The 26,800-nt window shown below is 45.5% G+C and overlaps 2 protein-coding genes across 3 annotated transcripts in view; one reads left to right on the forward strand and one right to left on the reverse strand.

Moving 5' to 3' along the window:
* LOC115457848 (Fc receptor-like protein 3) overlaps positions 1-24,889 on the forward strand; it is a 100,315-nt gene extending 75,426 nt beyond the window's left edge. Inside the window, exons 14-15 of one of the 2 annotated variants that reach the window (XM_030187501.1) lie at positions 1,070-1,095; positions 24,655-24,889. In XM_030187501.1, coding sequence (XP_030043361.1) covers positions 1,070-1,095; positions 24,655-24,768 — 140 coding nt within the window. In that variant the 3' untranslated portion in view covers positions 24,769-24,889. The remainder of the gene's footprint in view (positions 1-1,069; positions 1,096-24,654) is intronic. The other variant, XM_030187502.1, reaches the window with a different exon arrangement.
* A 90-nt stretch (positions 24,890-24,979) lies between these two features.
* The window catches only part of SLAMF8 (SLAM family member 8), a 53,836-nt gene continuing 52,015 nt past the window's right edge, over positions 24,980-26,800 (reverse strand). Inside the window, exon 5 of the mRNA XM_030187503.1 lies at positions 24,980-26,763. Coding sequence (XP_030043363.1) covers positions 26,696-26,763 — 68 coding nt within the window. The 3' untranslated portion in view covers positions 24,980-26,695. The remainder of the gene's footprint in view (positions 26,764-26,800) is intronic.

Consider the following 26,800-nt stretch of genomic DNA (forward strand, 5'->3'; position numbering starts at 1 on the left):
GCCAGGATTTACACCAGGTTTCAGCTGGCATAAGTCCTCGCATCCAAAGTTCAGTGTGGAATTTGTCACTCAACGCTAGTCTATAAAGAGCGCTCATCTTGGAGCACCCTGTATGTGTTGAGTGTTGATTTTTATTGGTGTCTAACAGGGACGTAGCCAGACCTCGACGGGGGGGGGGGGAGGGCATATCCCAAGGTGGGGGCACATTTTAGCCCGCTTCCGTCCCCTGCCGCTGCTGCCACCGCCACTTCTGACCCTCCCCCCCCCCCCCCCCCCGCCGCCGCTGCAAAAGTACCTTGGCTGGCAGGAATCCCCAACCCCCTCCAGCTGAAGCGTTGGTCTATCCCGTGCTAGTCTTGTATTACATAAGTACATAAGCATCGCCATGCTCGGACAGACCAAGGGTCCATCGAGCCCAGCACCCTGTCACCGACAGCGGCCAAAAGAACAAGCAATTTGTCCCGCCCATCCTAGAAATACTGCAACTTCATCGCATGCCCCCTTGTCCTAGTATTTCTGGAAAGCATAAACAGATGCTCCACATCGACCCGTTCCATTCCACTCATTATCTTATAGACCTCTATCATATCTCCCCTCAGCCGCCTATTGCCTCTTCTGTTGAAACGAGAGCATACATGGCGCCATTGAAAACAGGAGAGGCAAAACGAGACTGCACGGGACAGACAAACGCTTCAGCTGACTGGGGTTGGGGATCCCTATCAGCCAAACTGGGGTTCCCAGGCCCCCGTGGCCCCCCATAGCTATGCCATTGGTGCCTAAGTTATGGCACCTTTTATAGAATTTCCGTCTCTTTGTCTGTCCTACAGACGCAATATTCCAGATCGGATCTAACCAGTGTCCTGGCACTGTCACCTCTTTCTACGTAACAGCTAGGCCTCTTCCTATGTAGTCAAACATCTCTCTGTCTCTGAGCAGCATCCTGTTGCAGGATCATTCCTCCTGTGAGGAATTAAAAATCTCTTCATAAAGGTGGTTAATAAATCCTAATAAATAAATAAATGTGTGAATTAACGCAGTACATACTAAGCACTCTCCTTTCCTTTCACAGGGATAGAAGCGAAGCCAAGAGAAGATGTAAGTTTGATCTCACTTGAACTTGTAGTATTTTGTGACATGGATATTCCAGGTTTTTCCATTGACTCCTATGCAGGTGTCAGCGCCTCCCTGACAGGATGCCAGGGACACCATCAATAATAAGAATTACACTTAAGGTTCCCAGCTGACTTTTTTTTTTTTTTCAAGACAAGCTGGTCCAGTCATGGAGCCCAAAAACATAGTTCTGATGTCTTTAAAATAAGTAGAACAGTGCTGATCAATCTTTTTCTAGTCATGACCCCATGAATGTGGCCAAATAAAATTGTGTGACAACCCCTCCCCCTCAGAGGAAAGTCCACCCTAGTTGCAACCTGAAACACAAGGGTTTTGTGATCCCAATTTTGGGTCCCGACCCACGGTTTGGGAAGCTCTGAAGTAGAAGATTTAATGCTCCTTTCTTTGGCCATGGTCATCATCATGTTTCCAGTGGGGTTGGTGGCAGGCCATTAACTACCCCCTCCCAACACATACACACACAAACACAATATTATACAGTCAACCTCAATGGAATCTTAGTTGACAAAACTCCAAGTGCAATACTCCAGTATATTGGATCTGAAGAGAAACCAGAGTATCTGGAAGGAAAACTCCAAGCCTGTGCTGAGCTAGCAGTGCACAAAGGCAATAGGGGTAAAACCAGAACTCAATCAGGGCAGAATGGAGCCAGCTGGCAGATCCTAGTCACATATACATTGTCTCCTGGCATGGAGAGTGTTACTGTCTATCCGTGGTACTTCAGGCCAGTGGTGTTCCGACCCTACCTGACACACGGGGCGGATCGCCGATGCGCCCCCCCCTCCGGGTGCAGCGCAACCCCCCCCCCCCCCCCCGGCGAAGTGGGTGACACCTCCGAGTTCACAATTCACATGTGTTCACTGAGGCAGTGAACACATGCGAATTGCGAACTCGGACTGAGACAGGGCAACAGGCGTGCGCCGCAGCACCTCCCCAGCGGCGTGCACCCGGGGTGGACCGCCCCCCACCGTCCCCCCCCTCGGTACGCCACTGCTTCAGGCCCTCCCTCTATTGGTTTGGATATTCCTAATGACCTGAGATATTTACATACACTGATCTGGTCCTTAACCACAATAATGAAAATTCTATAAAGTAAGTGCTAAAGAAATCCAAATACTTCCACAGGTCAAACAAAAGAAAGGAAAAAAAAGGTGGAAATGACCACAATGAGTCTGTTCCAGGAGGAAAATTAAAAGTTTTTATTCACAAGTGCCTACAAACAGGCAGCTATGCGTGAGACACAATCATACCCCAAAAATCCAATGATGCAGTCTGTGTCTCACGCATAAGTGCGTGTTTGCTCCAGGTATTTGTTTTTGTTATGTCCCAATTGGTGAAAAATTCATGCTATATACAAAAAAGGACTCCTGAGAAAGCTGATTTTGGGCGTCCCCAACTGCTTTCCGTCACGGGGATGACCAAAGTTCACGGGAGCGTGTCGGAGGCGTAGCAAAGGCGGGACTTGGGCGTGCCTAACACATGGGTGTCCTCGACCCTTGATGGAAAAAAGGGCGTCCCTGACGAGCACTTGGACGACTTTACCTGGTCCTGTTTTTCTTACGACCAAGGCACAAAAAGGTGCCCGAACTGACCAGATGACCACCGGAGAGAATCAGGGTTCACCTCCCCTTACTCCCCCAGTGGTCACTAACCCCCTCCCACCCTCAAAAAAACATCTTTAAAATTATTTTGTGCCAGCCTCTATGCCAGCCTCAAATGTCATACTCAGGTCCATCACAGCAGTAAGCAGGTCCCTGGAGCAGTTTTAGTGGGTGCAGTGCACTTCAGCCAGGCAGACCCAGGCCCCTCCCCCCCTACCTGTTACACTGGTGGTAAATGAGAGCCCTCCAAAACCCACCAGAAATCCACTGTACCCACATCTAGGTGTCCTTCACCCATAAGGGCTATGGTAGTGGTGTACAGTTGTGGGTAGTGGGTTTTGTGTGTGTATTGGGGGGGGGGGGGGGGTTGGGCTCAGCACACAAGGTAAGGGAGCTATGTACCTGGGAGCAAATTCTGAAGTCCACTGCAGTGTACATAAGTACATAAGTACATAAGTAATGCCATACTGGGAAAAGACCAAGGGTCCATCGAGCCCAGCATCCTGTCCACGACAGCGGCCAATCCAGGCCAAGGGCACCTGGCAAGCTTCCCAAACGTACAAACATTCTATACATGTTATTCCTGGAATTTTGGATTTTTCCAAGTCCGTTTAGTAGCGGTTTATGGACTTGTCCTTTAGGAATCCGTCCAACCCCTTTTAAACTCTGCTAAGCTAACCGCCTTCACCACTTTCTCCGGCAACGAATTCCAGAGTTTAATTACACGTTGGGTGAAGAAAAATTTTCTCCGATTTGTTTTAAATTTACTATACTGTAGTTTCATCGCATGCCCCCTAGTCCTAGTATTTTTGGAAAGCGTGAACAGACGCTTCACATCCACCTGTTCCACTCCACTCATTATTTTATATACCTCTATCATGTCTCCCCTCAGCCGTCTCTTCTCCAAGCTGTATAGCCCTAGCCTCCTTAGTCTTTCTTCATAGGGAAGTCGTCCCATCCCTGCTATCATTTTAGTCGCCCTTCGCTGCACCTTTTCCAATTCTACTATATCTTTCTTGAGATGCGGCGACCAGAATTGAACACAATACTCAAGGTGCGGTCGCACCATGGAGCGATACAACGGCATTATAACATCCTCACACCTGTTTTCCATACCTTTCCTAATAATACCCAACATTCTATTCGCTTTCTTAGCCGCAGCAGCACACTGAGCAGAAGGTTTCAGTGTGTTATCGACGACAACACCCAGATCCCTTTCTTGGTCCGTAACTCCTAATGTGGAACCTTGCATGACGTAGCTATAATTCGGGTTCTTTTTTCCCACATGCATCACCTTGCACTTGCTCACATTAAACATCATCTGCCATTTAGCCGCCCAGTCTCCCAGTCTCGTAAGGTCCTCTTGTAATTTTTCACAATCCTGTCGCGATTTAACGACTTTGAATAACTTTGTGTCATCAGCAAATTTAATTACCTCGCTAGTTACTCCCATCTCTAAATCATTTATAAATATATTAAAAAGCAGCGGTCCTAGCACGGACCCCTGAGGAACCCCACTAACTACCCTTCTCCATTGTGAATACTGCCCATTTAACCCCACTCTCTGTTTCCTATCCTTCAACCAGTTTTTAATCCACAATAGGACATTTCCTCCTATCCCATGACCCTCCAATTTCCTCTGTAGCCTTTCATGAGGTACCTTGTCAAACGCCTTTTGAAAATCCAGATACACAATATCAACCGACTCCCCTTTGTCCACATGTTTGTTCACTCCTTCAAAGAATTGAAGTAAATTGGTCAGGCAAGATTTCCCCACACAAAAGCCATGCTGACTCGGTCTCAGTAATCCATGTCCTCGGATGTGCTCTGTAATTTTGTTTTTAATAATAGCCTCTACCATTTTCCCCGGCACCGACGTCAGACTCACCGGTCTATAATTTCCCGGATCTCCCCTGGAGCCTTTTTTAAAAATGGGCGTTACATTGGCCACCTTCCAATCTTCCGGTACCACGCTCGATTTTAAGGATAAGTTGCATATCACTAGCAGTAGCTCCGCAAGCTCGTTTTTCAGTTCTATCAGTACTCTAGGATGAATACCATCCGGTCCAGGAGATTTGCTACTCTTCAGTTTGCCGAACTGCCCCATTACGTCCTCCAGGTTTACCGTGAAGTCAGTAAGTTTCTCCGACTCGTCCGCTTGAAATACCATTTCCGACACCGGTATCCCACCCAAATCTTCCTCGGTGAAGACCGAAGCAAAGAATTCATTCAGTCTCTCCGCTACGTCTTTGTCTTCCTTGATCGCCCCTTTTACCCCTCGGTCATCCAGCGGCCCAACCGATTCTTTTGCCGGCTTCCTGCTTTTAATATACCGAAAAAATTTTTTACTATGTTTTTTTGCCTCTAATGCTATCTTTTTTTCATACTCCCTCTTGGCCTTCTCAATCTGCGCCTTGCATTTGCTTTGACACTCCTTATGCTGTTTCTTGTTATTTTCAGACGGTTCCTTCTTCCATTTTCTGAAGGCGTTTCTTTTAGCCCTAATAGCTTCCTTCACCTCACTTTTCAACCAGGCCGGGTGTCTTTTGGACTTCCGTCTTTCTTTTCTAATTTGCGGAATATGTATGGCCTGGGCCTCCAGGATGGTATTTTTGAACAGCGTCCACGCCTGTTGTACAGTTTTTACTCTCTCAGTTGCCCCCCTAAGTTTTTTTTTTACCGTTCTTCTCATTTTATCATAGTCTCCTTTTTTAAAGTTAAACGCTAATGTATTTGACTTTCTGTGTACAGTTACTTCAAGGTCGATGTCAAAACTGATCATATTATGGTCACTGTTATCAAGCGGCCCCAGTACCATAACGTCCCTCACCAGATCATGCGCTCCACTAAGGACCAAGTCTAGAATTTTTTCTTCTCTCGTCGGCTCCTGCACCAGTTGCTCCATAAAGCTGTCCTTGATTTCATCAAGGAATTGTATCTCTGTAGCATGTCCCGATGTTACATTTACCCAGTCTATATTTGGATAATTGAAGTCGCCCATTATTATCACATTGCCCATTTTGTTCGCGTCTCTGATTTCTTTTATCATTTCTGTGTCTACCTGCTCATCCTGGCGAGACGGACGGTAGTACACTCCTATCACCATTTTTTTCCTTTTTATACATGGAATTTCAACCCACAGTGATTCAAAGGTGTGATTTGTGTCCTGCTGAATTTGTAATCTATCTGAGTCAAGGCTCTCGTTAATATACAATGCTACCCCTCCACCAGTCCGGTCCACCCTATCATTACGATATACTTTGTACCCCGGTATGACAGTGTCCCACTGGTTATCCTCCTTCCACCAGGTCTCAGTAATGCCTATTATATCCAATTTTTCATTTAGTGCAATATATTCCAACTCTCCCATCTTATTTCTTAGACTCCTAGCATTTGCATATAGACATTTCAGAGTATGTTTGTTGTTCTTATTTGCATGATGCTTAGTACCTGACAGTATTGATTTGACATCTTTTGTCTGATCTTTAGTTGTATTTAAGGGCACCTGGCCTACCACGGTCTGTTGTGCAACCTCACTATCCAGAAACCCTATCTTCCCTGTTTGTGAGGTATCTTTGCAAGATACCTTTTCCCGAACCATGCGCTTTTGAGCGACTGTCGGCCTTCCCCCCATTTCTAGTTTAAAAGCTGCTCTATCTCTTTTTTAAATGCCAACGCCAGCAGCCTGGTCCCACCCTGGTTAAGGTGGAGCCCATCCTTTCGGAATAGGCTCCCCCTTCCCCAGAATGTTGCCCAGTTCCTAACAAATCTAAAACCCTCCTCCCTGCACCATCGTCTCATCCACGCATTGAGACTCTGGAGCTCTGCCTGTCTCTTGGGCCCTGCACGTGGAACAGGTAGCATTTCAGAAAATGCTACCCTAGAGGATCTGGATTTGAGCTTTCTACCTAAGAGCCTAAATTTGGCTTCCAGAACCTCTCCCCCACATTTTCCTATGTCATTGGTACCCACTTGTACCAAGACAGCGGACTCCTCCCCAGCACTATCTAAAATCCTATCTAGGTGACGCGTGAGGTCCGCCACCTTCGCACCAGGCAGGCAAGTCACCAGGCGATCCTCACGTCCACCAGCCACCCAGCTATCTATATGCCTAATGATCGAATCACCAACTACAACAGCTGTCCTAACCTTTCCCTCCCGGGCAGCACTTGGAGACATATCCTCAGTGCGAGAGGATAGTACATCCCCTGGTGGGCAGGTCCTGGCTACAGGAGTACTTCCTACTTCACCAGGGTGATGCTCTCCTTCTAGGAGACCTCCCTCCTCCAAGGTAGCACAAGGGCTACTAGACTGGAGATGGGACCTCTCTACAACATCCCTGTAGGTCTCCTCTATGTACCTCTCTGTCTCCCTCAGCTCCACCAAGTCTGCTACTCTAGCCTCAAGAGAACGGACACGTTCTCTAAGAGCTAGGAGTTCTTTGCATCGGGCGCAAACATATGACATCTCACCAACTGGGAGATAATCATACATGTGACACTCAATGCAAAAGACTGGATAGCACCCCTCTCGCTGCTGGACTGCTGACTCCATCTTAGTGTTTTTGAGTTTTCCAATATTTTAAAACTTGCTACAGTATTAAGGATATTGGCCTAATATAAAAGTGTCTTTTACTTTATATAGTGTATTGTATGATTTATATAGTATTTCCTTCTTAGATGGTAATGAAATGTATTTAAAACTCTATAAGAGCACTCCTTACTTGTTACCCTCATTACAATAACTGACTATAAATGAGGAGTTGTCCTAGGGGTGGGGGGGAATACTAAATTAGATCCTGCAGTGGCTGTTAGATTCTATCTGTTAATGCTGTGGTACAAAGCTTTTAAAACTAAGTGGAAAAGACTATGGAGATTAGCTGTTTTCTGTTAGCTGTTGAAATTTGCTTTTTAAGTTTGCCTAACACTAACCTACAATTCCTCCTTTAAACCCCAATCTTTAAGTTCCCAAAGCACAAGCAAAGTAGCGTTCACTTACCAGAGAAATGTCCTCTTCTCTCAGAACTTCTAGGGTATGCGGTTGGTGTCCTGGCATGTCAGGGGGACCAGTGCACTACGAATACTGGCTCCTCCCACGACCAAAGGGCTTACATTTGGTCGTTTCTGAGATGGGCGTCCTTGGTTTCCATTATCACCGAAAATCAGAAACAACCAAGTCTAGGGACGACCATCTCTAAGAACGACCTAAATGTCAAGATTTGGACGTCCCCAACCGTATTATCGAAACGAAAGATGGACGTCCATCTTGTTTCGATAATACGAGTTTCCCCACCCCTCCACCGGGACGTTTTGCGAGGACGTCCTCAGCAAAACCTGGGCATCCCTTTCGATTATGCCCCTCCCCATGTACTGTATTGGATGAACTCGTATTCAGATTATGCACTTTTTAATTTTCTTCCTGGAACAGAATAATTGTGGTCACTTCCACCTTTTTTTGCTTTCTTTTGTTCTATAAAGTAGGTGTTACCATCTATGCACATACAAATGTACATATGTGCACATCTGCCAATATTCCACCTACACGTTATTCTGTAAATATGCACCTATCTTGTATAGTGCATATCTGCAAGGGAGGGGGCATACACATGGGCAAAACATGGAGAGGGCTCCCACTTACTGTAAGTACTGTAAGTTACACGTATCACTGGTGTAAATGAGCGAGTCTAAGAATTAGGCGTATTAGGCTCGTCAAATCTGAGTTATGTTGCTGTTCTGTAACCAAACCTACCACACAACCTTGGGGCATCTAAATGGAGGCACCCAGTTATAGAACTGCCCCCAGTATCTCCATCCTATATGAATAATCTCATTGAACTATCACCGCATAATGCTATCAAGTCATCCAGGGATGATCTCATCTTACATTTTCCTACTTGCAAGAATGTTACCTACAAAACAATTCATACTGCCAACTTCTCATATCAAGGTACTAAAACTTGGAATTGTTTACCTAAACTAATTAAACACATAAATGATTATCTGTCATTTCGGAGTTTATTGAAAACCTATTTTTTCAGGTCAACCTTTAATAAAGTAAGGAATTAGTCTGAATCAAATTCACGTCAGACCCTATTATAACGTATTCTTAATTCATATTACTGTTGTCCTTCTCAGTTAATTGACCCTTTATTTAGGCACTCCCACTCATAGGCCCTTGTCCTAATACCTACACAGCATAATGTTTTGCTCACATATACTAAGATATTGTAAGTCAATACATGATGTATTATATAACTTGTTTTGTTTCAATATTTGTACAACTCTAATAATGTTTGTTACGTAAGCCACATTGAATCCGAACGTCCTCGGTCTAATGCGGGATATATATGTCATAAATAAATAGATTCTATAAATCAAAATAGTTTGGAGAACTCACTAAAAAGAAGATGTGTCACCCCTTTGACTCTAAAATCATCAATCAAGATAGATCATCTATAATTACCAAAAGAACCTCAAACCACCTCCTGGAAACCAACTGCTCATAGAGCTTGATTCACCATTCAAATGAGGAGTAAATTACTATCACTGGTTCTGGTAGGGAGATGCGGAGAAAAACACCAGCTGAAAAAACTCAAACTAAATTGAGAAAACCAGCTGGTCCAAAAACTCCTCACTCCCTCCACTAACAAAAGAGTCAAAAGCGGTGCACCTCCCCCTATAAATCAGCACCCCACTAGTACTCCCCCATAGAAACCTAAGCATAAACACCTATCTTGTAATTGTTATTATATTATAGTGCTCTTCCATAAGGAAACATGCCTTCTACTTGGTCTCCTGTTAATTTAAACAGTCCAACAATCACTTATCTGATTATTTGTGAATTCAGGACTCATAGGCGACATGCAGTTCTAGCTGATGGAAGTCCAGTGGAGCCGCTGCTTAAATGTTCAGTTCAGTTCAATAGTTAGAACATCCTTCATGTCCTACTTTCAGTTCCATGTCATATTAACAATACTGTATCTTGTTTTTCATTCGATATTACCAATACTGTATCTTGTTCTTCATTCCGACAAGTGCGCCTTGTTTCGCCACAGTCTGGCTGCTTCAGGAAAATATATCTCGGATCCTGCTTAGGACCTTGAAAAACCGAACAGACTCACATATTAAACTAATCAAATGGCGCAAAGAAGGAAATCGCTGGCCGGAAATATAAAGCTCCGCCGCGTCACTGTTGTTAAAATGGAACGCCCCATCTTTAAGAATACTCCAATCAAATCGCTTCAACTATAAAATAGCCAATAAGCTTTAAAAGTAGGCGTTCCATTCGATATTACGATTCAAACCTTTAGGTTCTACTGTTTGTAATGAATAAATCCAAAACTGTTCTTTTCTCCATAGAATGGTTTTAATATCCCCCCCTCTCTTACCCAAATTGACTTGGTCAATGACCATACATGTTAATTGATCAAACTGATGTTGGAATTGAATACAATGCCGTGTCATCGGTGCTTCCAACTTTAGTTTGGTCACACAGTGTCGGTGTTCAATCACCCTAGTTTTAAACTGACGTATAGTGTGACCCACATACATCAATCCACATGGGCACCAAAAAACATAGATCACATTGACAGACTCACATGTGGTATTGCATCTTAGTTGGAAAGTTTTGCCAGTTGTAGAAGTAAAAACTGAACCTTCCTTTGTAATTGCACAGATCGAACAGTGCCCACATTTTTGATGACGTCCTGCTACATGTTGCTTTTGTGTCCAAACATCAGCATAACTAAACTGATCTTGCAGGTTTCTATTACGTGAAAAGGACATCATTAAATGATGGTCATAAAATGCTGGTTGTGTAGCCATTATATTCCAATGTTTTCTCAAAATTGTGGTGATTTGTGATGAGCGATTAGTGTATTTTAACACACAAGCAGTAACTTTTGAATCCCCTTGTTGTTGTACACCTCCATCATCCTGTACTTTAGGAGATAACAGAAATTCTCTATGGTTATGCAGAGCACGTTTGTAAGAATGTTTAATTAATTTATCAGGATAGCCTCTTTCTTTAAATTTCCTCTGCAGTTTTTTGGAGGATTCCTCATATTGCTCCACCGTATCGCAAATTCTTCGGTAGCGAAGGAACTGGGAAAACGGTAAACTTTGTTTAAGATGATAAGGATGCATGCTATCAAACCTGAGCAATGAATTTCTGTCCGTACTTTTGACAAACACATTTGTTCTCAAAGATCTAAAGTCTTTCTTGATAAGTACGTCCAAAAAATTAATAGACTCTAATTGACAATTGCTTTCAAATTTGATTGTTGCATGACATCTATTTAAACAAGTTACAAACTCTTCCAGTTCACCCTGTGAACCTTGCCAGAGAAGGAAGACATCGTCAATATATCTACCCCAGTATTTAACTTTGGTATATCCTTGTGCCGTATAGACAAATTGTTCTTCATATTGACCCATAAAGATATTAGCTATTGAAGGAGCAAACGAAGCTCCCATTGCTATACCCGAGATTTGTAAATACAGATCATTATCAAAAATGAAATGATTATTGAACAAAGCCATCTCAACCAATCGTAATATAAATTCGGTGGGTACTGTATGTGGACGTGGACGGTTCTTTAATGCAATTTCAACTGCCTTACCGGCTTCACTTTGGGGTATTGATGTATAGAGTGAATGAACATCCAAAGTGACTAACAATGTCTCCTCTTCAATGTTTAAACCCGATAGTATTTGCAAAAAGTGAGAAGTGTCTCTGATGTAAGCTGGTATATTCTGAACCAAAGGTCTAAGGAAACTATCCGTATATTTACAGGCTCTTTCCAATAGAGAATTTCTAGAGGAAACAATGGGTCTCCCCGGAGGAGAGGGGAGGTTTTTATGGATTTTAGGGACCGTATACAAGATAGGAATCACTGGATGTAAGGGACAAAGAAATTGTCTTTCTTTTTTAGTCAAAAAACCTTCCCTCTCAGCTTCCTTCGTTATTTCTTGTAATTTAATTAATAACTCATAAGTAAGATCTTGACTTAACTTTTTATATGTTTTACTATCTGACAGTTGTTGTTGAATTTCATTTATATAGTAATCCCTATCTAATACCACCACCGCTCCTCCCTTGTCGGCTTTTCTAATAACGATAGTACTATCACTTTTGAGTTTTTGTATCGCTTTAAATTCCTCTTTAGTCATGTTAATCTTATTATGGTACTGAGTTGTTTCCATTGTTGCCACGTCCTTTAACACTAGTTGTTTGAAAATCGCTATTGCCGGATTGAGAGGACCAGGGGGAACCCATTTGCTTTTTACTGCACAGTCAGAAAAACCTTGTATAGAGTCTTGAGAATCCTTAAAAAAGATCTTCAATTGAAGATATCGAATAAACTTTTCAAACTCCGAACGGAATTGAAAGGGTAAATGTTTAGAGGTAGGAACAAAAGATAGTCCACGAGCCAATACCGATTCTTCAACCGATGTTAAAGTATACTTAGATAGGTTGATCACAGCGAGTCGTCCCGTCGTCGTGTTCTCATACCTCCCCTGTAATTCGACTCTCCTCGATTTCTGGTTCTCCAATTCGTCCGCCCTCGCTGATTGTAACGTCTGGTGGTTACTCCTCGAGTTCGTTCCCCCTCCGTTTGATCCATTCTTTCTTCTTCACCACTAGATGAAGTAGAAAATTGAAAACCCACTCTCTTACCTTTCTCAACTGTTTGTTCCATATTTTTGGGTTTCTGCCAACTATAGACATATCCCTCACTGTAATCCTTCTGGTCCCGCTGGATCTTTTTAAATTTGGTAGTTTTGATTTCTTTTTTAAATCTGTCAAGTTTCAGATCAAATTCCTCCTTACACTTATCATATTCTGCCAAAGATTTCATTTGGTCTAATTTATCTTCTAATTTCGGTCTGTCTTGTGTCAGTTTATGTTGAATGGTTTGAATAAGTAACAACATTAAGTCTAAAGAGCAGTGGTTAAGAATGCTGTTCCATTGCGTTACAAACTCAGTGTCATCAGGAAATAATTTAGGAGCATTGGTCATTCGTAATCCTCGTGGTATAATTTCTTTCTTGCAATAATCCACGAGCGTAGCACTGTGCAGTTCTAATCTAATTGATTCCTTAAACTCCCCCAATAATTCAAACCACTCATGTTCAAAACCCACGTCTGATCCTAATTGGGAAAGTGTGGGAGCTTGTAGTATGCTGGATCTTTCATCTGCTGAGAATCGTTTCCCACTATTCCAACTTTGCGCCATATTCCCTACAACTTGTTAGAAAATACTCTAAATCACAATTGGGAAACACCCAAACCTAAATTATAGAATTTATAATATTTAGGTTTGGGTGTTTCCCAATTGTGATTTATAAATAAATAGATAAAATAATCCTATATAAGAGCACCTAATTTTAGACGCCAAGAAGGCGCCTATTGGGAGTCTCCTCTAAAGTTAGGCGCGACCACTTACACCAACCACAGAGCTGATGTAAATGCTCCTGCCTAGATTGCTAAAAAATATTGGGTGTAAATTCTAGTAATCTGTAATTTATTAGTTTTATTAAAACTTGATATGCCCCTCAACTAATACAGATCTAAGCGGTTTGCAATAAAAAAAAAATATTGAAAATAATTAAAAAGAACTCCATCAGATTTAACAGGAAAGCCTAAAACACTCATTCAAGAAATCAGCCTCTCCAAAATAATTAAAAAAAAACCATAATTAAGACTACCTATAATGCACCATGGGGCTCATTTTCAAAACAGAAAAATGTCCAAGAAGTGGCACAAAGCAGCAGATGGACAGTTTTTGTCCAATCTGAGGAAAGGGGGAGTAGGAGGAGTAGGCTCTTGAGCAACACCAGTAGGCGACGTAGATAGGAACAATCTCTTTATTTAAATATACACTCGACTCAACACAGCCGTGTTTTGGCGCTACAGACGCCTTCTTCAGGAGTCTATGAAATAAAACCAAACAATCAAACCTATAAATGGCAAGTGACCGACTCACCTGCAAATGCGCAGTAGAGACTTCCCTCTCTGTCCCGCCCCCGCGTCAAGACGTGATGATGGGGGAAGGGGGGCGGGACAGAGAGGGAAACTGCGCTGAAGGGGAGGGAGGGAACCGCTGATGTCGCTACCGCTCCCCCCCCCCAAGGTAGCCGCTACCGCCCCCCCCACCCCCGGAGTCGCCACCACCCCCCCTTCACCCGGCCCGGGCCCTCTCTTCGTTATTGAACTTACAGCAGCGCCGAAACAGCAGCAAGCAGCTCAGCTTCAGCTCCCGTCGGCCTTCCTTCCCTGCCTGTGCCCCGCCCTCGCCGACGTGACGTCACACGAGGGCGAGGCACAGGCAGTGAAGGAAGGCCAATGGGAGCTGCTGCTTGCTGCTGTTTCGGCGCTGCTGTAAGTTGAATAACGAAGAGAGGGCCCGGGCCGGGTGAAGGGGGGGGGGTGGTGGCGACTCCGGCGTGGGGGGGGGGGCGGTAGCGGCTACCTTGGGGGGGGAGGGGACATGGGACGTCTCAGAAGGAGGGGGGCCTTGGAGCTGGGAGGGAGGGAGGGAAGGGGGCCTTGGGAGCTGGGGGGGCCTTGGAACTGGGAGGGAGGGAGGGAGGGCGGGGGGCCTTGCAGCTGGGAAGGGGGGAGGACTGGAGCCTTGGAGCTGGGAGGGAGGGCAGGGGGGCCCTTACAGTTGTGAGGGAGAGCAGGGGGCCTTGGAACTGGGAGGGAGGGAGCTGGGGGGGCCTTGGGAGCTGGGGGGGCCTGGGGCCTTGGAACTGGGAGGGAGGGCGGGGGGCCTTGCAGCTGGGAAGGGGGGAGGACTGGAGCCTTGGAGCTGGAGGGCAGGGGGGCTGTTACAGTTGTGAGGGAGAGCAGGGGCCCTTGGAACTGGGAGGGCGGGAGGGAAGGGGGCCTTGGGAGCTGGGGGGGAGGGCCTGGGGCCTTGGAACTGGGAGGGAGGGAGGGCAGGGGGCCTTGGGAGCTGGGGGGAGGGCCTGGGGCCTTGGAACTGGGAGGGAGGGAGGGCAGGGGGCCTTGCAGCTGGGAAGGGGGGAGGACTGGAGCCTTGGAGCTGGGAGGGAGGGACAGAGGGGGCCTTGGAGCTGGCAGGGAAGGAGGATGGCAGGGGCTTTGCAGCTGCAACGGGAGGGGGGCCTTGGGGAAAAAAACATTCCAATACCCGCCCGTTTTTACGGGCTTAACGGCTAGTGGTAATATAACAAACATGCAGAACAAAAGTAAAATAAATGTAGAACGTTAAATGTGTGATAAACATAAATTCCATGTAGAATTAAAAAATTAATAAAAAATTTTTTTATAAAAAAATTATTATTAGTATTGCAGAAATGCTATAATATATATACAAATATACATATATATACATACATACATATATACATACATATACATACACATACGTATAAAATCCATACATGTAAAAATACATATACTCAAACATACAGGCATATATAGTTTTCAAATGTATAATAAATACTTAAATTATTAAATTGTCCAAAACATCCAAATCGCTATTTTTGAAACCCATTTTTAAGATGTTTTCTATGTAGTTTGTCTGTAGTGCGTCCAACTCACAAGGGAGCATGTCGGGGGGGGGGGGGGGGGGGGGGGGAGGAGTGTTGGGCTTCCAAAACGTGGACGTTTTTCTGCCACAATGGACCAAAGCAAAAAAACATCCAGGGCTAAAAGCTAGACATTTTGATCTAGATCTGTTTCAGTTACAACTCAGTCACAAAAAGATGCCCCCCTCGCAGCCCCCAAAGATGTGAAAGAAACAGTACATACCAGCTTCAGATGTTATGGCCAGTCTTATTAAAGCAGCATGCAGGTCCCTGCAGTAGCCTACTGGTTGGTGCAGTGAACTGTGGAGAAGGGAGCCCAGGCCTATATCCCACTCTAACTGTTACATTTGTGCTGGCAAGTGTGAGTCCTCCAAAACCCACCAAAAACCTACTGTACCCACATATAGGTGACACCTGCAGACAAAAGGGCTGTTATAATGGTGTACAGTTGGATACAGTAGGCTTTTGGTGGGGTTTGGCGGGCTCACCATGCAATTTAAGGGGGTAACGGTGAGATTTATTTATTTTGACATTTATATCCCACATTATCCTGAACATACTTGAGTTCAATATGGCTAACAGTAAATAAACAACAGACAAGGTTTACAAAGCCATAAACAAACTATTTATTTTTTTTTGTTACATTTGTACCCTGTGCTTTCCCACTCATGGCAGGCTCAATGTGGCTTACATGGGGCAATGGAGGGTTAAGTGACTTGCCCAGAGTCACAAGGAGCTGCCTGTGCCTGAAGTGGGAATTGAACTCAGTTCCTCAGGACCAAAGTCCACCACCCTAACCACTAGGCCACTCCTCCACTCCACTATCAAATATAGGCCACTGATGGCCAGTTGCAATCTAAGATACTCCATCAATGGATAGAAACCTCTCAAAGAGGAGAGTTTTTAGTCTTTTACAAAATTCCAAGTAATCAGGCTGACCCTTGATTGCCATTGGCAGTTGTCACAAAACACCTAGGCACCCTCCTGGGGTTACCCTGTGGCCACTTAGAGTGTCTATTCCTGGCACAGCTCAGGTCTGCCTGCACCTGCCACCTGTGCTCTACACTAGCATCTTCCTCCCACCGACTGGGCGAGTCTCCCCCTCTCAGATTATCCCCAGTGATTTCTAGGTTACTGGGGCCACACTCTCAGTGGTCCCACAATTCCCAGAAAGCACTCACAGACCCAACACACAGACCACCAGGATTCTTTATCAGTCCAGACAGGCAGGGTGAACAAACAATTATGTTTTTTTTTTAAAATTGAACAATGAACCAAAAGAAGTGCAATCAGCAAACAATAACAGGTAACTGAGATATGGATCAATTAAAACACTAAGGGGGTCTTTTACTACAGCTTAACTCAAGTTATCTGCAGCAGGGCTCATAGGAATAAAATGGGCCTGGCTGCAGATAACTCGTCCTGAGCTTTGGTAAAATACCCCCTAACTAAACATTTGTTTATTTCCTAGAAAGTACCTGGGGAAATCAGGACATATAGCTGCTCACCAGTTATCAAATATAACTGTTTTATTACAGGGCTTCAGCAAAGAGCTCTCCCTCTCTCTTCTCCCGGGCTGAAACTGAAGCAACAGCCAGCAACTGCTGGGTAATTTCAAACTCCAGGCCAATCAGAGCCCAGTCAACAAGTTTTAAAAGTATACTGCTGACAATACTGTAGATTCACTTCTTCACTGAGTGAAATTAAAAGATGGCATTCACTTTCCTATAACAGGTTTAACATAAAACATGTACCACTTGCTGGCCAAACTAGAGAAATGCATTTCAGAATTAACAGACAGTTTGCAGGCCTAAAACACACTGTTCTGCCACAGCAGTGAATTCCACCACTTAGCACCCTGATATCTAAAGTCAGCAGAGTGAACTGACTTATAACGCACTCTCTTAGAAACTGGAAAATGAAGTCTAATGTAGTCCCTAGAACCAGAAGTTGTATTGTGTAGGGGAATAGTTATTAGGGGCTGCATATAGTCCGGTGTCATGCCATATAACATTTGGAAAACAAAAACACATAATTTAAAAATAATCCTGGCTTTAATGGGCAACTAGTGCAGTTTGCATAATAATGGAGTGGCTCTATCAAAATGCGACACCTTGAGGACAAGCCTAGTTGCAGTATTTTGGGCCATCTGTGGTCTTTTTAAGACACTCTCCTTACATCCTGCATAGACAGAATTGCAGTAATTGAACTGAGTTAAAACCAAGGATTGAACTGGCAAGAATATGATCTGATTCTCCTCAGCTTCCAAAGAGACTTGAAGGATTTTTTCACTGCTGAGGAAACCTGAGGCTCGAACGTGAGGTGACTGTCAATTAATACACCCGGTGCCCTAAGTGTAGATGTGTACTTGGGACCTTTTATATGAAGTCCACTGCAGTGCCCCCTAGGGTGCCCCACTGCTCTGCTGGGATGTCTGTGTAGCCAGCCTACTAAGAATGCTGCCCCCCACCCTTCCCCAATTTTCCCAATGGCTTGTTTTTGTGCATCTTTTCCTTTGACTTTTTTTTTTTTTGAAAATGGTCCCAAAGTCACTGAACACAAATGTCCACAAAACATCTAGCAAATGGCCATTTTCAAAACAAAAAGATAGGCCTTTTTCTGGTTCAAAAATCACTATGTTCGCCACTTGATTTTTGGCCGTTTTTAACGAAACCTCCAAGATCGGATTTAGTCATCTTATTGAAGGTGCCCTCCACTTCTAATTTATATTCAGCAAGAAGGGCTAATGTATCCTCTCCTTCCCATCCAACTCAATGTCAAATGCTTGTTTAAAGAAAAAAGTTTTATTAAAATCTTAAATTCTTTAAAATTAGCTTCAGCCTGAATTTCCTTCGGAAAAGCACTCCCCAAGCCAAAAAAATGCTTTATTACGAGTTGACTCCCACTATGCACTACATACTATGCATCTAGCTTCTCCTACATAAGCGCACAACTATGGAATGGACTCCTGTATGCTGTGAAAACAATACATGGCCACCTAAATTTCAGGAAGTCATTAAAAACCCACCTCTTCAAAAAAGCTTATCCCAACGATCCAACATAAATCCCCACACCCTGCAACACAACACAATCAAAGATCGTACTGGTCAAGTTACTATCCTCTTTCCCTTGACCCATGACGCCTGATTCACCTCTATCTCATCTGACCACAACACACTCTTGTATTTGTTATTAACCGAAATGGCAAACGCCTTTATGGTACTTTGTAAGCCACATTGAGCCTGCAAATAGGTGGGAAAATGTGGGGTATAAATGTAACAAATAAATACACAGCTATGCGCCCTGCCCACACTCAGCCTTGGTGCCCACTTCCAACTACACACTATCACATTTAGGGCCCTGTTTACTAAGCCACATTATAGGTGTGTTAGCATTTTTGACGTGCGTTATCCATGTACGCACGTTAACCATGTACGTGCCTACAATATCCCTATAGGCACCTACACAGTGCATGTGCTAATTGTGGGCACATTAAAAATGTTAACTCACCTTAGTAAATAGGGCCCTTAGACACCATTTTATAGATTACTGGCATTAATACGTGTATGTACACACATACAGTGGCGTCGCGAGGGCAGCTGACACCCGGGGCGGGTCGCCGCTGCGCACCCCCCCCCCGGGTGCAGCGCGACGCACCCTCCGTAGCGCAACACCCCCCGCCCCGCCCGCGAGAACATACCTGGAAGGCAGTGAGGGGCGGGTGGGAGGGCCAATCCGCCGAGAGCACGCCGCTGGGGGGGTGTCGGCGCCTCGCTGGTTCCTTGCTGTCTCTGCCCCGGAACAGGAAGTAACCTGTTCTGGGGCAGAGAGAGCAAGGAACCAGCGAGGCACCGACACCCCCCAGCGGCGTGCACCCGGGGCGGACCACCCCACCGCCCCCCCTTCCTACGCCACTGCACACATACATGATATATGCCAGTAATCTGCTTGTATATGTTCATTCTTGGCACCCTCTTTATAGGATATTACCCCTAATGTAGACAAATATATCTCTTGCATATTCATAAGGTATGTTCTAAAAATCTGAGCAGTGCGTGAGATTGGCCAAGGAACAGATTGAGCGCCACTGTGCTGGGATGAGAACTGGTTCCATATGTCAGGACAGGCTGAGCCGGTCACGGCTTTGCTCCACGGCTCACTTGCATCTCAATTTTCCTAACAAGCAGTGGGTTAAACATGTCTGCATAAACAGGAGCCGGTTGGGCACCGTACATCCTCCTCCTCCTCACCACCACCATTGCTAAAACCTGCCTCTTCAATCTTTCCACTTCCATTCAGGCTTCCCCAGAGTAAACAGCCCTAAGAACTATAGATGAACAAACAGGGAAAGACAAGAAAAAGAGGGAGAAAACTTAAATGGAATAAAGAAAACAAAGAATGAAAGCATAGCAAAATCGACAAAGAAATTAGTCAAACACACCATACTAAGGTGACCGGGAAAACAATTTATTTTTCTCTAGAACAAAAATTCAAGAAATTGAAAGTAAAATAACAGTGTAGAAAACAAATGTGTTTGATGCTTCTCTGTTAAATGCTTTGTTTTTCAGCCAACAGTTTTCTCTTGCTCTTGTATACTTCTAGCTCTCTTAGGAGCAGACTTAGGAGTCCAGCCATTGCAGTGATGGTCCTGCACTGGGGGGGTCATGTATCAGCTTGCCTTCTGAAGCCCTGCAATCATGGTACAGAACCTGGCTGCTAGGTGCAGAGACACCAAGGGTGGTCCATCCCAGTGCTGGAGATTTACCACTGCAGTGCCAGATTGAAGGCCATTGAGTGAGGTTTTTCTCGTGGGCCACAGGCATGTCTTAAACCAGCTCTAGGATATATACATTCCACTAACTGACATATTTATCAATAAATAGAAAATAAAATTATTTTCTAACTTTGTTGTCTAGTTTCTGCTTTATTCTCTTAACTCTCTTGCCAGGACATTTCTCTCTCCCTGTCGCTCATTTATCTTCCTTCTGTGTCCCTGCCCCTATCCTCCTGCTATGTTGAGCATTTCCCTTCTCTGTGTCCATATTCTTGCCCTATTCACCATCTCTCTTCTGTGTACTTATAAGTACATAAGTACATAAGTAGTGCCATACTGGGAAAGACCAAAGGTCCATCTAGCCCAGCATCCTGTCACCGACAGTGGCCAATCCAGGTCAAGGGCACCTGGCACGCTCCCCAAACGTAAAAACATTCCAGACAAGTTATACCTAAAAATGAGGAATTTTTCCAGTCCATTTAATAGCGGTCTATGGACTTGTCCTTTAGGAATCTATCTAACCCCTTTTTAAACTCCGTCAAGCTAACCGCCCGTACCACGTTCTCCGGCAATGAATTCCAGAGTCTAATTACACGTTGGGTGAAGAAAAATTTTCTCCGATTCATTTTAAATTTACCACACTGTAGCTTCAACTCATGCCCTCTAGTCCTAGTATTTTTGGATAGCGTGAACAGTCGCTTCACATCCACCCGATCCATTCCACTCATTATTTTATACACTTCTATCATATCTCCCCTCAGCCGTCTCTTCTCCAAGCTGAAAAGCCCTAGCCTTCTCAGCCTCTCTTCATAGGAAAGTCGTCCCATCCCCACTATCATTTTCGTCGCCCTTCGCTGTACCTTTTCCAATTCTACTATATCTTTTTTGAGATACGGAGACCAGTACTGAACACAATACTCCAGGTGCGGTCGCACCATGGAGCGATACAACGGCATTATAACATCCGCACACCTGGACTCCATACCCTTCCTAATAACACCCAACATTCTATTCGCTTTCCTAGCCGCAGCAGCACACTGAGCAGAAGGTTTCAGCGTATCATCGACGACGACACCCAGATCCCTTTCTTGATCCGTAACTCCTAACGCGGAACCTTGCAAGACGTAGCTATAATTCGGGTTCCTCTTACCCACATGCATCACTTTGCACTTGTCAACATTGAACTTCATCTGCCACTTGCACGCCCATTCTCCCAGTCTCGCAAGGTCCTCCTGTAATCGTTCACATTCCTCCTGCGACTTGACGACCCTGAATAATTTTGTGTCATCGGCGAATTTAATTACCTCACTAGTTATTCCCATCTCTAGGTCATTTATAAATACATTAAAAAGCAACGGACCCAGCACAGACCCCTGCGGGACCCCACTAACTACCCTCCTCCACTGAGAATACTGGCCACGCAATCCTACTCTCTGCTTCCTATCTTTCAACCAGTTCTTAATCCATAATAATACCCTACCTCCGATTCCATGACTCTGCAATTTCTTCAGGAGTCTTTCGTGCGGCACTTTGTCAAACGCCTTCTGAAAATCCAGATATACAATATCAACCGGCTCCCCATTGTCCACATGTTTGCTTACCCCCTCAAAAAAATGCATTAGATTGGTGAGGCAAGACTTCCCTTCACTAAATCCGTGCTGACTTTGTCTCATCAGTCCATGTTTTTGTATATGCTCTGCAATTTTATTCTTAATAATAGCCTCCACCATCTCTCTCCTCCCTCCCCATTCCCAAAATTACCCTTGTCCTTATCCCATCCCATGTTAAGCTTCTCCCCTCCCTCACACCACCCCCACCTCTACCTCTGGGGCCAGCATCTCTCCATCTTTCTTCCTTCCCTCCTGTCCCCATCCCCCCCCCCCACCTCCTCTAACACCACCCCCTCCACCAGGAGCCAGCATCTATTTTCCTTCCCTATTGTCCTGCTTCCACAGGGGCATCATTCCTCCTTTCCCCAAGCCAGGATTCCTTTTCCTTCCTTCCTGACCCTGTCCCACCACCCCATCTCTTTCTTTCTTTCCTTCCTGTTCCCTCCCTCACGCCAGTGGCCAGCATCTGTCCCACTCTCTTCCCTTTCTCCTGCCCTCTTGCTGTCCCCTTCCCCCTGGGTCCAGCAATTGTCCCTTCGCTTCCCTACCTCCTGCTGTGTGTTTGCTCCCCCTCCCCCCGGTCCAGTATCTGGGTCATTTTCCAAGCCCCCTCCCCCACGTGCACTGTGAGTCTCTCCTCTCTGGCCGGTACCGTTGAAGATGCTTCTTCCACTCGACACATGCCTCCTCTCCTCGGCTGGGCTGCCCGCCTCCTCTGACGCAACTTCTGCTTCCTGGCAGGCTGGCTGCGGCAGAGGGGAAAGAGGCCTGCGCCAGGCGGAAGAAGCATCCTCAATGCTGTTGGCCAAACAGGCGAGGCTTGTGGGGGGGGGGGGGGGGGAGGGGGTTTGGAGAGTGTACCAGGGAGATAAAAACAGAGCATAACTGGGGGGGGGGGGTGTTTGGAGAGTGGGAGATATGAAGGGAATAAAAGAGCTTAACCTTGGGGGCAGGGAGCAGAGCAACTACATGTGATACACACATTTAGGCATGTGAACTGGAGAAGGAGTCTAAATGTGTGTGACTTTGGCATATCTGTAGATGTCACACTAGTGGCGTTCCTAGGGGGGGGCGGTGGGTGCGATCCTCCCCGGGTGCACGCTGCTGGGGGGGGGGGGGGGTGCCACGCGCCTGTCGGCTTCGCTCGTGCCGTGCTCCCTCTGCCCCAGAACAGGTTACTTCCTGTTCCGGGGCAGAGGGAGCATGGAACGAGCGAACCCGACAGGCGCGCGGTACCCCCCAGCAGGTAAAAATGCACCTGGGGGGGGTTGTTTCACTGGGTGGAGGTGTCGTTTCACCGGGGGGGGGGGGGGGGGGGACATCGATGATCTGCCCTGGGTGTCAGCCGCCCTAGGAACGCCACTGTGTCACACTTAAGATAAGGGTCACAGTTCTCCTCCTCCTCCTCCCCTAGGATCAAAAAGGGAATCTTCCAAATGGCAGTGCACAGCTCTCATTGCCTGAGCTATTTTGAACGATGCATGCCTAGACGATGATGTTGTTTTTATTATTGTTTATTTTCTTATATACCATCAGCAAGTCCATAAGTGTACATTTAGTTACAGTACATATTTTTCTGTCCCTGGAGGGCTCACAATATAAGTTTGTACCTGAGTTAATAAAGGGTTACGTGACTTGCCCCAAATCACAAGGAGCTGCTGTGGTATTTGAATTGGGTTTCCCTGGTTCTCAGGCCACTCTTCCCTCCGCGTTATACAGCAGATAGATATGAAAGATGTGTACGTCTGCAAAATCACCTTGTGTGTTGCAGGTAGAAATTAGAGGCTTCATTGACCTTGGCTTCAATCATTCCCTCCCTGCAGTGGCGTAGGAAGGGGGGGGGGGCGGTGGGGCGGTCCGCCCTGGGTGCACACGCTGGGGGGGGGGGGGGGGGTCAGCTCGCTGGTTCTCTGCTCTTTCTGCCCCGGAACAGGAAGTAAAGTAAACAGAGAAAGCAAGGAAGCAGCAGAGTTGACGCAGCTCCCAGTGACGTGCACTGGGGGCGGCTCGGCCCTCCCGCCTGCCCCCCGCTGCAAGGTAGGGTGCGTTTCGGGGGGGGGGGGGGGGGGGCGCTCCAGAGGGGGGGCACCGTGCCCTGCACCCGGGGGGGGGGGGGTGCGCAGCGGCGACCCGCCCCGGGTGTCAGGCACCCTCGCTAAGGCACTGCCTCCCTGCATACACTTGGAGGGGGTTGAAAACGAACTGAATCAGGGTATGCATTCGCATATGATCCTAGCAGTAGATGCAGGAAAATGTATTTTAACTAATTTGCTAGATGGTTACAGGCTATTTGGAACAGGTTAAGCTGGTCCTGGTTTTATGCCGAAGACAACCAAAACAGACCAAAAACAAGGGAGTTAGAGCGCCAGAAAAGTTTAATAGGACCCTACACGGTCCGTGTTTCGGCCAGCAGGCCTTCCTCAGGGGTCCTGAGTCTGACGTTTATAGGTATTCCTCCAAGATATTCGTGAGACAAAACTGAAAAAGCTAAAAAACTTCTGGGTTTTTGAGGGAACCTTCTCTCTCAGCTTCCAATTCTCCTCTAGCCGGTCTCTTCCTTCACTTTCTCATTCTGACTTCATTCATTCCAAGTCCCCATCTCCTCTCTAACTCCCTTGTTTTTGGTCTGTTTTGGTTGTCTTCCGCCTTTTTTGTGTTTTGTTCTGTCCTTACGGGAGATTTGGACTTCCTTTTTTTGTATGCCTAGTTTTATGCCCCCATTTGTTCCTAAGGATACGTAGTTTCTAACGTGGGAAGGCGGTGGTAAAAAACCAGGTCCAGCTCAACCTGATCCTGATGACCTGGAGCAGCCACCCTAGGTGAAACTCTTCATAAAGGCGGTTCATAAATCCCAATAAATAAATAAAATTATCTGGTCGCTGAGACCCTTCCTGCACTGAGAATTGAATGGAAATATTGTTGCATTCTCTCTTCCTATCTCCTCTCTGCATCCTCAATCTGCTTTTCTTTTTTTTCAGAATGCCTATTTTATTACTTATGCCAGTCTCCAAGACGTGAATCCTGCCGAAGACCCAGCAGCAAGTGCCCACAATTCCTCTCTTAACATTTACGAGAATGTTCAGCGCTCGTAGGCAACAGAAATCAGCTCAGGGTAACGAAAGACACCTCAAGCATAGGCCAGAGGCAGATCTGGCCTCACTAAACACCGTTCACTTTAGGTTGTGAACATGCCTTAAATTAAACATTTTTTCTTTTGGCTTGGCAGTTTCTTTCTGCTCCTCTGGGCTTCCAGCTCATTCAACCCTGGGTCCAGAATTTTTCACCATAAGCCTGGGATTTTTAATTTATTTTATTCCCCTCCCAATTCAGTGAATTGTAGCAATGGTCCTTAGCTGGGGGTTATTTGCCTACAGTCTCTTCAGAACCTTGCAAATGTGGGGCCTTAAATCCTGCCACTAGGTGTTGCTATTGTGCAGTGACTGGCCTTTCCCCTTGTCACCTCCATTGTAGGAACATTGCATCTCCCAGCCCCAGTCAGCTTGGGAACAGAAATCCTGATAGAAGATTCAAATCTAGTTCACTGTCACTGGTCCACCAGGTTGATCTGAACATTGTATTGTTGGGTACTCAGTGAAGTAGCTGCTGGTCCCTTCCTCAAAATCACCAACAGCCAGAAAGGATAAACACTGCATTGCAGGGTGCAGTTAAGAAATAAGGAGAATTGGACAAGTGAATAGCAAGGACAGAAGTTCCCTGCCCTGGAACAGCTTAAAATCTGAGCAGCCAACAGAAGGAAATAGTGATGGATAGAGTTATACACACTCCAACTGGCTGTGGTCTATCTTGGCTCATCTGCTCTGTTATGCCCTCTGAGAGGAAGTGATTTGTAAGTGTTACCATAGTTATGCAATTATGAAGACAACAAGATGTGTGGTAGAGGGCATGGCATGCATTACAGGTTCTCAGTGCAATTGTGGGAATATTGGAGATACCAGGAGGAAGACGAGAACATCGCTGTCCCTGCTCCATCAACTCTGGTTACTGCTTCCTGCCTCTCATTATACAGCTCTATCACAGCTCCATCACCTTTGGCTACTACATCCTGCCTCGCATTACAAAGTACACCACTCTATCACTGCTCCATCAACTCTGGTTAAACCTTCCCACTTTTTGTTACATAGTACAAAGCTCTATCACTGTTCCATCATCTCTGGTTACTGCTTCCTGTCTCTCATTACACTGTACACAGCTTTATCACTGCTCCATCAACTCTGGTTACTGCTTCCTGCCTCTCATTACACTGTACATAGCTCTATCACTGCTTCATCATCTCTGGTTACTGTTTCCTGCTTCTTATTACACAGTACACAGCTCTGTCACTACTCCATCTCTGGTTACTGTTTCCTGCCTCACATTACACTGTGCACAGCTCTATCACTGCTTCATCATCTCTGGTTACTGCTTCCTGCCTCTCATTATACAGCTCTATCACGGCTCCATCACCTTTGGCTACTACATCCTGCCTCGCATTACAAAGTACACCACTCTATCACTGCTCCATCAACTCTGGTTAAACCTTCCCGCTTTTTGTTACATAGTACAAAGCTCTATCACTGTTCCATCATCTCTGGTTACTGCTTCCTGTCTCTCATTACACTGTAGACAGCTTTATCACTGCTCCATCAACTCTGGTTACTGCTTCCTGCCTCTCATTACACTGTGCACAGCTCTATCACTGCTTCATCATCTCTGGTTACTGCTTCCTGCCTCTCATTATACAGCTCTATCACTGCTCCATCAACTCTGGTTAAACCTTCTCACTTTTCGTTACATAGTACAAAGCTCTATCACTGTTCCATCATCTCTGGTTACTGTTTCCTGCTTCTTATTACACAGTACACAGCTTTGTCACTACTCCATCATCTCTGGCTACTGCTTCCTGCCTCGCATTATACAGTACACAGTTCTACCATGTCTGATTACAGATTTGTCTGCCATTACACAGTACACAGCTCTGTCCCTGCTCCATCATCTCTGATTTCTGCTTCCAGTGGCTCTCTACACCAAACTGGATGCATTTCCATCCTCCTCGGTTCCATTTTCTGAGCCTTTTAAGGGTTTTTTTCCTGTTAAAAAAAAGAGAGAGAATAATAAGTAAAACAA

Source organism: Microcaecilia unicolor, chromosome 14, assembly GCF_901765095.1.
Source record: "Microcaecilia unicolor chromosome 14, aMicUni1.1, whole genome shotgun sequence".
NCBI classification, from domain to species: Eukaryota; Metazoa; Chordata; class Amphibia; order Gymnophiona; family Siphonopidae; genus Microcaecilia; species Microcaecilia unicolor.